Source organism: Bos javanicus, chromosome 27 (genome assembly GCF_032452875.1).
Source record: "Bos javanicus breed banteng chromosome 27, ARS-OSU_banteng_1.0, whole genome shotgun sequence".
Classification (NCBI taxonomy): Eukaryota; Metazoa; Chordata; class Mammalia; order Artiodactyla; family Bovidae; genus Bos; species Bos javanicus.
In genome coordinates this window covers 37,018,529-37,035,432 of record NC_083894.1, presented here as the reverse complement: position 1 = coordinate 37,035,432, position 16,904 = coordinate 37,018,529, and the positions used below count along the sequence as shown (strand labels likewise).

The 16,904-nt window shown below is 46.6% G+C and overlaps 1 protein-coding gene across 2 annotated transcripts in view; it reads right to left on the bottom strand.

Moving 5' to 3' along the window:
* Positions 1-1,407, bottom strand: part of IKBKB (inhibitor of nuclear factor kappa B kinase subunit beta) — a 52,958-nt gene extending 51,551 nt beyond the window's left edge. The window contains exons 1-2 of one of the 2 annotated variants that reach the window (XM_061404590.1): positions 1,215-1,407; positions 571-693 (exon numbers count right to left, since the gene is read on the bottom strand). In XM_061404590.1, coding sequence (XP_061260574.1) covers positions 571-675 — 105 coding nt within the window. In that variant the 5' untranslated portion in view covers positions 676-693; positions 1,215-1,407. The remainder of the gene's footprint in view (positions 1-570; positions 694-1,214) is intronic. The other variant, XM_061404593.1, reaches the window with a different exon arrangement.
* Positions 1,408-16,904: the final 15,497 nt, after the last annotated feature.

The following is a 16,904-nucleotide window of genomic DNA, read 5'->3' as shown; positions in this document are numbered from 1 at the left end:
CATGTTTGCATGTTTCATAACATCTAATACATTCAGTTCAGTTCAGTTCAGTCACGTCCGACTCTTCAAGACCCCCTGAACTGCAGCACGCCAGGCCTCCCTGTCCATTACCAGCTCCCGGCGTTCACCCAAACTCATGTCCATCAAGTCAGTGATGCCATCCAGCCATCTCATCCTCTGTCATCCCCTTCTCCTCCTGCCCCCAATCCCTCCCAGCATCCCAGTCTTTTCCAATGAGTCAACTACACAATATATTAGTAGGTGATAATATTAGGTTAGCAAAGATATGTAATTTTTAAAATATATATTTGAAGTTGAAAGCTTTTTTTTTTTTTTTTTTTTTACTATTTATTTAGGTGACATAGTCAGTAAAGCTTGGAGACCACTAACCTAGAGTCAGCTTAGGGGACCTGAGGCTGCCTTCCCAGGCCCTTTCTCTCCCAAGAAGCCCATCCAGGGCCAAGGTGAGCCCCATTCACAGGGTGGGTGGGGGGTGAGACTTAGTCTGCACCCTCTAACCCTGCCAGCCCCTCCCCCGCCCCCGGGTCCTCCCAGCAGCACAGAGCCTACCTGATTGTGCCATCGGATGACGTTCCCAAATCCCCCTGTCCCAAGACGCTCTTTCATTTCCCAGGCCCCACATGTCTGGGTTGGCAGGGAAGGTGACCAGCTCATACTGAAGTCCTGCTAACGCTGCAAGCAATGTGGGGGACGGGGGGGGGGGGGGACAAAAGGTGATGGTTAAGGAAAAGTGGGAAGATGGACAAGGTTAAGAGATGCCACAGCGCTTCGATGGGAAAGAAAAATCGGAACTGATTTTTCATCTCCGTACATAAAAGCAGGTGGCTGGGTCTGGTTTTCGTTTGGGGAGCAAAGTCCTGTCTTTCGCAGCCCCCCACCCACCCCACCCCGAAGCTGTATGGAAGCAGCAGGGGGTGGCGTGGGGGTCCCGCCCAGGACAGAACGCCCCCGCGCCCAGGACCTGCCAGGGGATCCCCGGGCTGCGCCCCCGCTCGGGCGCCTCCCGGCTCAGCCCCCCGTGGCCCCGACGAATCACCGCCGCGTCCCGGGCCCCCGCCCGGCACCACCCCGCCGGGGCCTCCCAGCCCTCCCCGCCCGGGAAGCCCCGGACTCGGAGCCGGTCACGCGCGTCTCTGGGAGCCTCGGAGACGGGGGGGCGGGTGACACCGGGGGCGCCCGCCCGAGGCACTCACCTGGCGGCGGGGCGCGGACGCCGCCCCGAAGACATGAACGCGCGGGGCCCTCAGAGCCGCCAGACAGGCGCCACTTCCTCAAACACTTCCTGCTCTGACGTCACGGGGCACGTGGGTCGCGGCCTTAAAGGGGCCGCCGGCCCAGACTTCCCCACCGCCCCCCCTCGCCCTGTGACCAACCCTGGGGAAAACGGCCCCGTGCGCTTTAGACGTGCGACTTCTACCTGAGCGCTTTCTGAGACGGGGAAGATGGGGATTTCCTCACCTGCCCCCCACCCCCGCCCCGGGTTCAGCCTGACCAGGCTTCCTAGACTTTGAAGTAGGGGAATTTCCCGCTCCTCCCCCCCCACCCCGCTCCCCGCTCCCCCCCAGGATGGATTTAGGGACGGTTTACAAGAATTACCCTGGGCCTCTAACTTTTCCGGCTGTAATCCCTCACCTGGTCTGGAAACTCCTGGGCTCAGATCGAGAATGATAAATCACACCTGTAGTCCCTAGGCGTGACAACCTCCTCTTCCCCCTTAAAAAAAAATTAAGAAGAAGCGGAGAGAATCTAATACTGTAACTCGAAACTACAGGTTCAGCCCCAGTAACGGGCGGAAATTGTGAGACTAGCTCTCAGCCTGTTAATCCTTCATCTCCTACCTCCTTGGCATCATGATTTGAGTTTATTATTGAGTTTCTCAGTTAGGGGGCAACATATTAGCAGACAAAGATTGTGTGTGTGTGTGTATTATTACTCAAGCAGGGATAAAGTATCAAAGGCAATCTGAAGATAATAGCTCACTTTACAGAGTGATAGAGTGCTTAATAAGTCAGTTCAGTTCAGTCGTGTCCAACTCTGTGACCCCATGTACTGCAGGACGCTAGACTTCCCTGTTCATCACCAATTCCCGGAGCTTGCTCAAACTCACTTCCATCGAGTCAGTGATGCCATCCACCCATCTCATCCTCTGTCATCCCCTTCTCCTCCTGCCTTCAATCTTTCCCAGCATCTGGGTCTTTTCCAGTGAGTCAGTTCTTCACATCAGGTGGCCAAAGTATTGGAGCTTCAGCTTCAACCATCAGTCCTTCCAATGAATATTCAGGACTGATCTCCTTTAGGATGAACTGGTTGGATCTCCTTGCAGTCCAAGGGACTCTCAAGAGTCTTCTCCAACACCACAGTTCAAAAGCATCAATTCTTCAGTGCTCAGCTTTCTTTATGGTCCAACTCTCACATCCATACATGACTACTGGAAAAACCATAGTCTTGACTGCTGCTGCTGCTACTGCTAAGTCACTTCAGTCCTGTCTGACTCTGTGCAACCCCAGAGACGGTGGCCCACCAGGATCCCCTGTCCCTGGGATTCTCCAGGCAAGAACACTGGAGTGGGTTGCCATTTCCTTCTCCAATACATGAAAGTGAAAAGTGAAAGTGAAGTCGCTCAGCCATGTCCATCTCCTAGCAACCCTATGGACTGTAGCCTACCAGGCTCCTCGGTCCATGGGATTTGCCAGACAAGAGGACTGGAGTGGGGTGCCATTGCCTTCTCCGATAGTCTTGACTAGACCAACCTTTGTAAGTGCCCAACACTAAATCTGTACTTAGGTTTCCTCATCCAGTCCTCAAGGCCACCCTACAAATTGAACAGTACTGTATTATTATTATCTCCATTTTACAGATGAGAAGACTGAAGCCCAGAGAGAAAGTCTTCATCTCAAAGTCACAGGCTTTTAAGTGAATAATGATCTGATGTTCAAACCCCAGCAGCTGTTTTTGAGTGCAAGGTTTTAATACATAGCTAAAAGTAGCAAACTAGTAAGTTCAGAAGGATTTTAAATCCAGGTACTGCTGTTGACTACCTCTGGGACTTTAGGTACTCAGGTACCTAAAGACTTTAGATACTTCAAGTTACTCGACCACTCTAAGCAGCCCGTTGCTCTTTAAAATGTAGGCAACATTGATGGATGCACTTGGAGAGCGTTATGCTTAGTGAAATACATCAGAGAAAGGCAAATAGAGTATATCACTTATATGAGGAATCTAAAAAAATACAACAAACTAGTGAATATAACAAAAAAACAGCAGAATCACAGATACAGAGAACAACTCGTGTTTAGCAGTAGGAAGGAGGAAGACGGGAGGGACATGATAGGGGTAGAATTAACAAACTACTATGTAGAGGATAAATAAGTTATGAGGATACACTGTATAGCATGGGGAATATATCTAATATTTTGTAATAACTATGAAAAAAGTGAAAGTCACTCAGTCATGTCCGACTCTCAGTGACCCCGTGGACTATACAGTCCATGGAATTCTCCAGGCCAGAATACTGGAGTGGGTAGCCTTTCCCTTCTCCAGGGGATCTTCCCAACCCAGGGATCGAATCTAGGTCTCCCACATTGCCCGAAGATTCTTTACCAGCTGAGCCACAAAGGGAAGCTCAAGAATACCGGAGTGGGTAGCCTATCCTTTCTCCAGTGGATCTTCCTGACCCAGGAATCAAACCAGGGTCTCCTGCCGTACAGGTGGATTCTTCACCAACTGAGCTAGGGGATAAGCTGTAAAAGTCTTGAATCACTATGTTGTGTACCTGAAACTAATATTGTAAATCAACTATGGTGCTTGGTGCTAAGTTGCTTCTGTCATGTCTGACTCTTTGTGCCCCCATGGCCTGTACCCCACCAGGCTCCTCTGTCCGTGGGATTCTCCAGGCAAGAATACTGGAGTGGATTGCCATGCCCTCCTCCAGGGCATCTTTCAGAGCCAGGGATCAAACCTACGTTTCCCGTGGCTCCTGCATTGCAGGAAGATTCTTCACTGCTGAGCCACTGGGAAGCCCCCAGATCAACTGTACCTCGATTTTTAAAAATGTAGACAGCATAAGGTTGAATTGCATGAAATTATCATTTTTTAAAAATGAAATGAAACCAGTTGAAACGTCAGCAACAAAGATTAGCAGTTTTATGTGGTTCAGCCTGAAAGCAACAGAGGGCACAAGTCAGAGATGGGAGGGGCTGGGGAGCTTGTTATGAAGGACAGATGATGAGATGTTAAAAGCCGTGCCTGACAGAGGAACTCTGACCTGAACACAGCCTGAGTCTGAAGTTAACGCTTAGGAACAGACATCAACACAAGCAGAGGGGTCAGTGCGACCAGGGTTGACGCAGATGTGCCAGGATGCTCAGAGTTTCTTCATTTAAGCTATAGCCTCTACTAAACACCACACTTGACCTCAAAGCAGAAAGAGAAAGGAACATGAGTAAATAGTTGTAAAACACTTAGAATAGTGCCTGACATGTTTTCAGTGCAATATGTTTCTTTAATAAATCAATTTTAAAAATAAATTTATTTTCATAAGTAAAATTTGAACTCCTATGGTTGCTGGGCCCTATGTAGAGTCTGTTTTCTGTGCGACATCACAAAAGATTTCCTTTTAATCCTGTCCTCAGAAAATCACTGTCCCTGAGAAACTTAATGAGACATCCATTGATATGCTAAAAGTTCATTCTGTGCCACCGTAATTTAAGCATTTTCATTTACTCAGCTCAAAATAACTATTTTCAACTGAATATAAATCTCTCTGATAAGTCACATATTGCTGGGTTAAAAAAAATAATAATGACAGCCCAGGAAGGAGTCTCTGGGTTTTATCACATCCCAAGATGTTCATCTTGTTAAACTCCTTATTCCCTCCACATAAGATGTACTCACTGCCTACATCTTTTCTTTATCCTCTTCTAGAGATGAGTGCGGAGAAGGCAATGGCAACCCACTCCAGTCCTCTTGCCTGGCAAATCCCATGGACAGAGGAGCCTGGTAGGCTGCAGTCCATGGGGTCTCTAGGAGTCGGACAAGACTGAGCGACTTCACTTTCACTTTTCCCTTTCATGCATTGGAGAAGGAAATGGCACCCCACTCCAGTGTTCTTGCCTGGAGAATCCCAGGGACAGGGAAGCCTCATGGGCTGCTGTCTCTGGGGTCACACAGAGTCGGACATGATTGAAGCGACTTAGCAGCAGCAGCAGAGATGAGTGAGCTGATTGTTTACACAAAATTATGTTCAGATGCAGAGAAAAAATCTTTCTTTTTCTTCCTGTTTTGAGTCTGAATATGCTATTTTGGATAATCCAGAAGCACTGAGCAGCCTGAGTGCCTGGCACAACCCTGGGTACCACTGTACCAGGGGCTCCATCTCCCGTCAGAGGTATCTGGAATCTTACTGGAGGCATGCGACTCCCTGAGAGTTACCGTGATGAGAGATGGGGACCAAGCCATACAGAGTCCAGTGCTAATTTGTTCTGCTGTAGAGGCCGTACAGCACTGCTGATAAGGATACCGTTTCCGAGGGGGTTATTTTAAAATAAAAATCTTCTTCAGAGGGTAAGTCAAAGAGAACTATCCTCTTGCTCCATCTTTGAGAACCAAGCAGAACTGACCTCCTTTGAGTAAGGAAAGGACTGTTTTCTGAGCAATCTGGAAGCTGACTCATACATAGTAAAAAAAAAAAAAAAAGTCAGATTGAAAGATAGGAAGACGATAAAACAGACCCCTGGGGAGACGGAGGAATTCCCCAGGCCCCCAGCCCCGGAGTCAGCTCTGGTTCAGTGATTTCAACAATTCTTTCGTTATAGTTCCAAGTTTGTTTTATCCCAGCCTTGCAGGGAGAGGACTCTGCAAGTCAGGACCCGTTCCTGCAACAAACAAAAATTCTCTTGTCACAAAGGTTGGAAAACGTGTTTAGTTGGAGGGCGTGAAAACATCTGCCTTTCTTCTAGGGAAGACGGTGAGAGGCGAGGGTGGGCTGACAGAGACTGACGGTGAGAATGAACTTGGGTCCATCCTTAGCACAGAGCCGGCTGCAGTGAGGAAGGGAAGAACGTGCAGTCAACTTTGTCTTCTGTGAATGAGACCCGGGCCAGCTGGCCATCGTGCCTCAAAGCTTGGGTGAAACAGACAGAGCTGGGATTAGGGGCCCTGAGTCACCCTTCTTGGAGGGACGATACTTGGGGAGGAAATCAGTTTGTAAGCTCCCTCCATTTTTACATGCATAGGTTTTTATTCCAGTAAATTGAAATGAAAGAGGAAGCAGAGGCCCATCCCTTGGCCGCGGTGGTGGGGAAACTGTGAATGTGGGTGTGTGTGTTCTTCCTGGTAGGATGTTTCTCTGTACACCTTAGTTCTGAGGTCTTAACCTGTACTCCATGGGGGCAGAGATGTGGTTCACTGCTGCATTCCCAGTGTCTGGAACATCATAGGTGCTCAATAAAAAATGTACTGAATGAATGGGGAATTGGCCAAGGCAGGCTGGTGATACTGCACTGTACCCTTCAACATTTGATTAGAAGTGGTCTCTGGAGTCGGAGATGTGATTGTAACCCTGTCTCTGTATTTTTTTGGTTTTGTGAAGAGGCAGTTTACTGGACCTCACTGAGCTTTACTTTTCTTATCTCTAAATTGCTGTTGTTGCTAAATTGCTCAGTCACGTCTGACTCTTTGCAACCCCTTGGACTGCAGCAGGCCAGGCTTCCCTGTCCTTCACTATCTCTCAGAGTTTGCTGAAACTCATGTGTTGGACAGTCTCCTACGGAGGCACGGGTCAGCAGTGGCCCCCTCTGGGGCAGGGGCTCTGGCTGCCGCAGACCTGGAAGGCGTGGCATGTGGCTTAAGTCCTCTAGGTTGACATTAGCCCCACTACAGAGCTGCCGGGTGGGCAATCCACAATTATATCAAAGAAGTTTTCGAGCTGTTGCGAAAGTTTGAGGCCCCACAACAGACGTCCTAACCTGACGATCTGGTAGAAGGACTGGGAATCCCCAGGGAATCTGACTTTGAAGGTCAGCAGGATTTTATTACAGAATTTCCCTAGGACTGGGAAAACACAGACTCTTGGAGGGCACAAACAAAACCTTGTGTGCACCAGCACCCAAGAGCAAGGAGCACTGACCCCCCAAAAGACTGAGCCTGACTCTCCTGTGAGTGTTTGGGAGTCTCTGGCGGAAGCCTGGGTCAACAGTGGCCTGCGACGGGGTCAGGGTCACAAACAGCAGCAGTCTGGGGAGGTGCAGCATGATGGTATAAGTCCTTTTGGAGGAGGTTGCCATTATCCCATAGAAAGTGAAAGCGAAGTCACTCAGTCATGCCCAACTCTTTGTGACCCCATGGACTGTAGCCTACCTAGCCTACCAGGCTCCTCCATCCATGGAATTTTCCAGGCAAGAGTACTGGAGTGGGTTGCCATTTCCTTCTCCAGGGGGTCTTCCCAACCCAGGGATCCAACCTGGTTTCCCACATTGTAGGCAAACACTTTTACTACCATCTGAGCCACCAGGGAAATCATCCTATAGAACCTATAGCCCACTATAGAGACTGGAGCTCCTAGGACTGGGCCCCTCAGGCCAAAATACAGGGAGGGAGCACAGCCTAACCCATCAGCAGAAAATTGGATTAAAGATTTACCCAGCATGGCCCTGCCCACCAGAGCAAGACCCAGTTTCCCCCATAGCCAGTCCCCACATCAGGAAGCTTGCACAAGCCTCTTATCCTCATCCATCAGAGGGCAGACAGAATGAAAACCACAATCTCTAAAGTGGGGGCTAGTAATCATTAAAAAGTCTACAAATAACAGATGCTGGAGAGGCTGTGGAAAAAAGGGAACCTTCTTACAGAGTTGGTGGAAATGTAAATTAATGCAACAGCTATAGAGGGCTTTCAAAAAACTAAAAATAGAGTTACCATATGATCCTGCAATCCTACTCCTGGGACTCTATCTGGAGAAAACCGTAATTTAAAAAGATACATGTACCCCTATGTTCATTGCAGCACTATTTACAGTAATCAGGACATGGAAGCAACCTAAATGTCCATTGACAGATAAACAGGTAAAGATGTGGTACATATATACAATGGAATACTACTGTGCCATAAAAAAGAATGAAATAATGCCATTTGCATCAACATGAATGGACCTAGAGATCATCATACTAAGCCAAATAAGTCGGATAAAGACAAATACCATATCAGTTCAGTTCAGTTCAGTTCAGTCTCTCAGTCGTGTCCAACTCTTTGTGACCCCCATGAATTGCAGCACATCAGGCCTCCCTGCCCATCACCAACTCCCGGAGTTCACTCAGACTCACGTCCATCGAGTCAGTGATGCCATCCAGCCATCTCATCCTCTGTCGTCCCCTTCTCCTCCTGCCCCCAATCCCTCCCAGCATCAGAGTCTTTTCCGATGAGTCAACTCTTTGCATGATGTGGCCAAAGTACTGGAGTTTCAGCTTCAGCATCATTCCCTCCAAAGAAATCCCAGGGCTGATCTCCTTCAGAATGGACTGGTTGGATCTCCTTGCAGTCCAAGGCACTCTCAAGAGTCTTCTCCAGCACCATAGTTCAAAAGCATCAATTCTTCAGTGCTCAGCTTTGTTCACAGTCCAACTCTCACATCCATACATGACCACTGGAAAAACCATAGCCTTGACTAGATGGACCTTTGTTGGCAAAGTAATGTCTCTGCTTTTCAATATGCTATGTAGGTTGGTCATAACTTTTCTTCCAAGGAGTAAGCGTCTTTTAATTTCATGGCTGCAGTCACCATCTGCAGTGATTTTGGAACCCAAAAAATAAAGTCTGACACTGTTTCCACTGTTTCCCCATCTATTTCCCATGAAGTGATGGGACCAGATGCCATGATCTTTGTTTTCTGAATGTTGAGGTTTAAGCCAACTTTTTCACTCTCCACTTTCACCTTCATCAAGAGGCTTTTTAGTTTCTCTTCACTTTCTGCCATAAGGGTGGTGTCATCTGAATATCTGAGGTTATTGATATTTCTCCCAGAAATCTTGATTCCAGCTTGTGTTTCTTCCAGCCCAGCATTTCTCATGATGTACTCTGCATATAAGTTAAATAAGCAGGGTGACAATATACAGCCTTGACGTACTCCTTTTCCTATTTGGAACCAGTCTGTTATTCCATACGATTTCACTTAAATGTGGAATCTAAAATATGACATAAATGAATATATGTATGAAATGGAAACGCAGACACAGAGAACAGGCTGTTGGTTGTTAAGGAAGAAGGAGGTAGGGAGGTATGAAGTGGAAGTTTGGGATTAACAGATGCAAACTATTGTATAGAGACTGGACAAACAACAAGGTCCTATGTATAGCTCAAGGAACTACACTCCATGTCCTGTGATAAACCATAATGGCAAAGAACATGAAAAAGAATATATATATATATATATATATATATATATATATATATATATGTATATAACTGAATCAGTTTGCTACATAGCAGAAATTAGCACAACTTTTAAAATCAACTATATTTCAATAAAATTAAACAAATAAATTAGGGGCTAATAAAACCTACTCCTTGAGGTTGTATGGTTTAAGTGAGATAATATATATAAAGTGCCTAATACAGAGCTTGGTTCTTATTAGGACCTCTTTGAACAGTGGCTATTAATACTGTTCTTTTTAAAATGCAATAATCCAGAATGCAAGTGAGATCCTTCTCCTTGGTGATTCAGGTGGAGTGGGCTCCAGCCCACCCCCACTTACAGTGAAAAGCCCTGTTTCCCTTCAGCTGTCCTGTCTCTCCAGGAATTTGATGCCAGAGGCGGCGTGTGATGCTAGGTGAGACGGGTAGTATGTTCCGCAGGCTCCTCTGCTTCTGAGCTCCTGCTTTTGCTCAATTCTTAACTGTCCTTTCTAAGTCACTCTTCCTCTTTACCATTGTCAGCTGTTTTGTCTCCATATTCTCTCTTCTAGTCCCCAAGAGCTGTGATCTCTAATGTTTTTTTCTTAAAGAAAATTTTAGCTTTTTACTGACTCACGTTACGAAAGATACTTAATCAAAAAGATGCAAGTCCAGGTCATCATCGGACCCCTCGGATTCTTCTGTCTTTGCTTTCACTCTCTTCTCCTCCTCCAGGCAGCAGGGCTGGAGGCAAAGAGCCACGAGCCCCTGTGCTGTCCCTGAGGTTCCCAGTGCCGCTGACCAGGGCCTTTGCAAATCAGCCTGGCCAGAGGCTGCAGCATTTCCCCCGGCTGCTTGAAGGAGGGCGTTGCTCTTCTCTGTGACCGTCACCGCAGTGGCCCAGGATGGTGGGCCAGGGTTGGGCTGGTGGCCGCCAGGCCTGGTGCCGATGGCTGCATGCAGGGATGGTCCCCTCTCCCAACACTGCCAGCATCCTGCCTGCCTGCTCTGTGCCCCGCTGTCCACGCATCAACTGCTGCCCAAGGCGCAATAACAGCAAACAGGAAGGCTCCACGGTACCCGCTCGGTCATTATTTCCGCCTTAGAGGAGTTTCATCAGTTTCAATTAATCCTTTCGCCACCCTGGGTTTGTGTATCCTGTGCTCCACCCAGGCCTTCTGCTCCAATGCATCCAAGTGATCATTCGCAGATGGACCTTACTTATAGACTCTGCCAAAGGTTCACAGAGATGGAGGACTTGCATCCCAGCCCCACAGGCAATGTGAAATAAATGTCAGACACCTTCTCTTCAGCAATCCCTTTCCCACCTGGCCCAGATCCCCCACTGACACCCCCGCCCCAGTCCCCCACCCTGGTCCCCACCCCGCCCACTCTGGTCCCAGCCCCCACTTGCCCTGGCTGCCCAGTTCCAAGCCTCCTGCTCCTGGACAAAGAACCATATTCCTCCCACATCTCAGGCAGAGCAGCCCGCTCTCCTCGGCCACAATCCCACCTCCCGCCGCCCCCCCTGCTCAGTTTGGTCCCCAACAGGGCCAGAGGCCCTGGGGCGGCCGGCATCGCTTCTGAACTTGGATTCAGATCCCAGAATCCTAGGCTGGGGCCTGGAGCGGGTCCTCTCTGCCGCTGTCCCTGCCCACCTGCTGTCCAGCCACTGCCCTCAGTTTACCAGCCCCTCTCCAGACCCGTCATCATCCCTTGGAGTCCTCTCCCCTTCAGTACCAAAAATCCTGGACTGCAATGATGTTGGCACTGTCTAATTTCCTTCTCAGACCCTAGAGAGCCACCACCCTCTAAGAAAAAGGGGTCTATAATGATTTGATAGGAATTCTGCCTTCCCTTAGAAGACAGAAACACCGACAGACCATTTTGGGCCTTAAAGAATTAAAAAAAATTTTTTTTTTGGCTGTGCTGGGTCTTCTGGTGCTTTGAGGGCTTTCTTTAGTTGCAGAGACCAGGGACGAGTCTCTGGTGATTGTGTCCAGGCTTCTTCTTGCCGTAGCTTCTCTTGTCATGGAGCACAGGCTCTAGGCACTCAGACTTCAGTAGTCGCAGCAAACAGGCCTCAGGTTACACCTCCCTGCCTCTGCAGCACGGACTCAGTAGTCGTGCCTTGGCTTAGGTGCTCCTCGGCATGTGGAATCTTCCTGGACCAGGATGGAACCTGTGTCCCCTGCATTGGCGGGCAGATTCTCATCTACTGAGCCACCAGGGAAGTCCCCTAAATAAAAAAAAATTTCCCCCCATCCTTGCTGCTACTACTGCTATCTACCAGTCTGGATCAGTTCATGCTGATCTGGTGGGTGGGTCTGTGTAGTGGGCAGAACCCAGAGGGATGGTTCTTAGGAGAAAAAAATTGTAGACCCTACTCATTTCATTCCCAGCGGCTGTCAGATCACTTGAACACTAGACAAACTCTCTCCTTCATTTTGAGCATTAAAAAAATTAGGCTTAGGGACTTCCCTGGTGGTCTGATGGTTTAAGCCTTCACCTTCCAATGCAGGGGGTGCAGACTGATCCCTGGTCCGGGGAGGTAAAATCCCACCTGCCTTGTGGTCAAAAAACATAAAACAGAAGCAGTATTGTAACACATTCCATAATGACTTTAAAAATGATCCATATCAAAGAAAATCTGTAAAAAAAATTAGGTTTATAGAGGTATTGTTGACATACTATCAAATGTACCCATTTTCACTGAAGGCGTTGTTTTGCCACTGCGTGTAGCCTAGCGGCTCTCCTGTGAATCACCTGGTAGAACATCTCCATCACCCAGAGTCTGCCTCCCCTGGGCCCCCTTGCAGTCCAACCTGCCCCACCCCCAGCCCAGCCCCTGGCCAGCACTGATGCCGTCGTCACTGCAGTTACGCAGTTTGGCCCATGATCATGTAACTTCTAATCTACCATTTCTAGAGAACTGCTGAGGTGTGGCCAGGCTGCTGGATTGAGCTGGGATTCTTCTGCCGAAGAGTCAGAGGCTGGTGATGGCCAAGCAGACACACTGGGAAGGGGGCCCGGGGCAGCGGCTTTAGGCCTGGCTGAGCCATCCTAGAAAGGGAGGCGGGCTCAATGTTGAGCCCAGGAATGAGGAACAGAGAGAAGAGGGAAAGGCCACTCCAGGGGGAGAAGGGGGCCACATGGCCAGAGATGGGAACTTGAATTAAAGGCCTGCTCTGTGTTGCAATTCAACTGTCAGACTCCAACCCATCCTGAGCCCAGGGTGCTGTCAGCACGTCCCCTGGTGGGGGGGTGCTGTCTGCCCCACCTGCCTGCCTTTTCTCCAAAGGCTGATCTCCAAATAGGTAAAGCGAATCTTGGAATCCCCACCTGCTTCCTGTCTCTTCTGGGCTGGGGCCTCTCTGTCTCCGAAGACATCTCACCCAGCTTCTCTCTCCCCTGGGCCTCTGGCACCACTTCATGCCCTTTTCCGTGAGGGGGACCACTTGCAGGGGCGCTTGCATTTTAAGTGGAGAAAGAAAAGGAAGTGAATTCACATCTTCTACCGGACGGAAGGAAAAATTCAAACAGGAAGAAACGAAGTAAACGAAAAGTAAAAAATTCTCTCTCCAGATCTTAATTCCTGGTCTTTGCCCCCAAAAGCCGTCACGTCACCATTTGCTGTGTGTCCTTTGTAGGGGGAGGGATACATTGTCTGAAACAGCAGCATACACACAAGGCTCTGGACCTTCCCTTTTTTGCTGCGTAAGTCTTGGAACTCTCTCCATGGCAGCATATGTATTAATTTGGATATAGTTTCAGATTTTCAGAAAACCTGCAAGAACTGTAGAAGGAGCCCTGTACACCCACGAGCCAGATTCACGATGACCAGTGTTTCACCCCTTTATTCTACCTATCTACCCCTCTACTTATTACTCTTCTGAGCCATTTTGGATGACGTCAGAGACCGTCTACCTCTTAGCCCAAGTTACCCCAGTGTGTATTTGCCAAGGGCAGGACCTTCTTTACCATAACCACAGTCCAGTTGTCACTATCAGGAGATTTAGCATTTAAACGTAGCTGTTACCCGATTGACAGTCCATGCCTAAATTCCTCAGCTCTTCCTGTTATGTTCTTTATGGCTTGTTCCTACCCCCCTCCACCCCACATCTAGGATTTAACCAGGGTCACACATTGCATTTCATTGTCCTATCTCCTTAGTCTCCTCCAATCTGAAAAATTCCTCAGCCTTGCTTTGTCTTCCTGAACCTAAAGGTTTTGAAAGAGTGCACACCAGCCATTTTGCAGAATGCACCTCATCAGGGGCTCACCTGACGTGATGTCATAACTTGATGGTACATCAGGGTATCTTGGGGGTGGTGTGACGTCATTGTATCCCCCTTGTTCTCGGTGCCTTTAACTTTGATCCCTTGGTTTAGGTGGTTTCTGTCAGATTTCTCCACTTGTAAACTTACTATTTTCCCTTTGCAATTAAGGTGTAGTTTGTGTAAGAAATCCAACTCCTCAGATTTCCATCCATTTGCTTCCCATCCACTGAGGATGTTCTAACTCTGCCATTCCCATTCTTGTATTCTACTGCAAAGAACTTGATTTTTTAGCTGGCATTCTACTGTAAAGAAGAGCTTTCCTCTTTCCACCATGTATCTGTGTGTCTGTTTTGTTTACATTAGTTTAAGCTTTTGCATTCTTATCTTATTCAATGGATTGTAATCCAGTGTTATTATTTTTATAAATTAAAACAATTTAAGCTATTTTTTAAAATTAATTTTGATGCTTAAATTATCTCAGCTGGCCAGAGAAAGCCACCTCAACTGGGCTCCTGTGTCCTTTTGGTTAGTTCCTATCATTCTCCGAGCCCTTCCTTAGATTCTGGAAACATTTTGGCACCAAAATGCTCCAGAGTTTTCTCACACTGTCTATGCCACCGTCCTGGAATCAGCGTTTTCTCCAAGAAGGCCAGGTTCCTTTTAATGGAAAATGATATTTGGAAGCGAAGATTAGGGAGCTGGCAGCATATACATTTTCACCTAATTGATTTATCAACAGGATATGATTCTGTTGTATGTATGTAGCATGATTTCTAACCAGTCACCTCTTTATGAACATTTGTAGTGTTAATTTTAGTGATTACAAAAGTGTGCTGCTGTGAATATTCTCGGTTTACATTTGGGAATATACCTGTAGAGAAGATTTCTAGCGGTGAAATGCTCAATCAGGTTTATGGGTTCAAAAATGTGGTAGGGAATACGGAAAACAATACATATGTATGTATTACTGAATCACTTTGCTGTACAGTGGAATTAATACAACATTGCAAATCAACTATACTCCAAAAAAATACATTGTTAAAAAATGTGACAGGTGTTCTTAATTATTCTTTGAAAAAAATTACATCAGTAATGGAGTGTCTATTAATCTGAATCTTTCTAACTCTGAATACTATAAAAAATTTTAAATTTTGTCAATTTGATTATGATTTGAAGTGGATTTCTTGTGTTACAAGTGATATTGACAATCTTTCATTGGTTTATTAGCCACTTGCATTTCATATTGCCTGGTCAAATCCTTTTCCCATAAACACACATTCTCTTTATTCTTATTGATATAGACCTTCCTTGTAAATAAAGACATTAACCTTTTCATAAATTTTTTCCCAATTTATTTTCTGACACTTCTGAGTATGATTTTTTTTTAATTTCCAATAGCAAATTTATTGACTTTTTGAGGCTTCTAGGCTTTATATTCTGATTAGACAAACCCTCCCCACTACAAAATTACCTATAAACCTCATTCGAGTTTTCTCTTTGTACTTTTGTGGTTTCTTTTTAAAAATTATTTATTTACTCATTTTTGGCTGTGCTGGGTCTTCGTTGCTGTGTGCAAACTTTCTCTAGTTACAGAGAGCAGGGACTATTCTTCGTTGCGGTGCGAGGATTTCTCATTGCAGTGGCTTCTCTTGTTCCAAAGCACGAGAGGGGCTTAGTTGCCCCTCAACATGTGGAAACTTCTCAGACCAGGGTTCAAACCCATGTCCCCTCATTGGCAGGTGGACTCTTAACCACTGGACCACCAGGGAAGCCCTGTGGTCTTCTTTTTTAGGTTTAATAGTTTATTTAGAATTTTGTTACGTGGAAAGAATGAGGTAGCAATTTATCACTATTTTCCCACTGCCCCAGGAGGCTAGTTCCAGCCATTTATTAGAAAATCAATCTTTCTCCACATTGCATTGAAGATCACCTTTATCAGAAACTTCATCTCTTTTGTTTTGACTCTGTTTCTGAGCTCTATTTTCTCTCATTAGCTCTCTTTTATTCTCTGTGTATGTGGGAACTATTTTAATGATGGCAGCTTCATACTGTCTATCTGGAAGATGATAGATGATCTTATTTAAATCTCAAAATAACAGAGAGAAAAATATTTCTCCCGTCATTGCTAATGAGGAAATGGAATAGACAAGAGGCCTCTTGCTCCAGGCTGGAGATAAGTTACTAGAACACCTGCACCCACTCCAAACTGTCTATTGCTCTCCTGAACTTTGTTTTTTAATGTGTGACCTTAAAGAAGGGCTTAGTAGGTTCTGAAGTCGTACGAAGGCTCATAAGAGCCAAAAAGTCATTGGCTTTTTCCTGGGACAGAGTTCTTGAAGTTCATCTTAGATACTCCCAATTAATAGAAATATTCCTTGCTCTGGGTGATAAGATGTTTCTGCAAGTTTGCAATTAGCCAATTTTTACAAAGTAAATCCTTTTTAAAATGAACCATAGTAGTTCTCTGTTGAAAGAAACTTCAGAGATCTAGCAAAGCAGAGTCCTCTTGCAACTGTAAAATTTTCTCCTTCATTGACCTTTTTGTAACTCTCATTTGGAGCAGATATTCAGACCTCTTAAAAAGAGGCACACCCATTCTCTTAGAAGCTAATTGCATATGACAAGGGTGCGCAAACCAGAGATGAAAGGAGTAATAAGTTTGGACTCCGGGGTAAAGATCAGCACTTCCTAGAGAACAGCCTTCTTCTTTACCAGCATCTGAAATTCACTGAATGGCTGCCTGGGAAAATGGCCAGCAAGGCAACGGTGGTATCAACAGTCTAAGAAACCAGTTCACCTTCCTTAGACAGGAAACTTGAAATTGCTGTGTAGGGACAGTCAAAGGGCAGCAAAGCTGCTGAAGAAACTGTTTTCCACTGGCTTTCCTGTGGTTTTCTGCACCAAGATCAAGAAGGTTTCTATCTAGATGTTTCCTGATACACAGAGTTATGGTTTAGTGAGCATCACCCCAGGCCTGATCCGTGCTGAACAAAACAGAAGTATACAGTTCAGAAAGTGAAACTCACACAGGGCAACTCACAGAGACAAACTCTTCTGCAATGTTTTTCCACTGAATACTCTGTCTTGAAAACATGTCTGGGGACTTCCCAGTGGGTGAGAATCCACCTGCCAAGGCAGGGGACTTGGGTTCAATCCCTGGAGTGGGAAGATGCCACATGCTGCGGAGCAACTAAGCCTGTGAGCCACAACTGCTGAGCC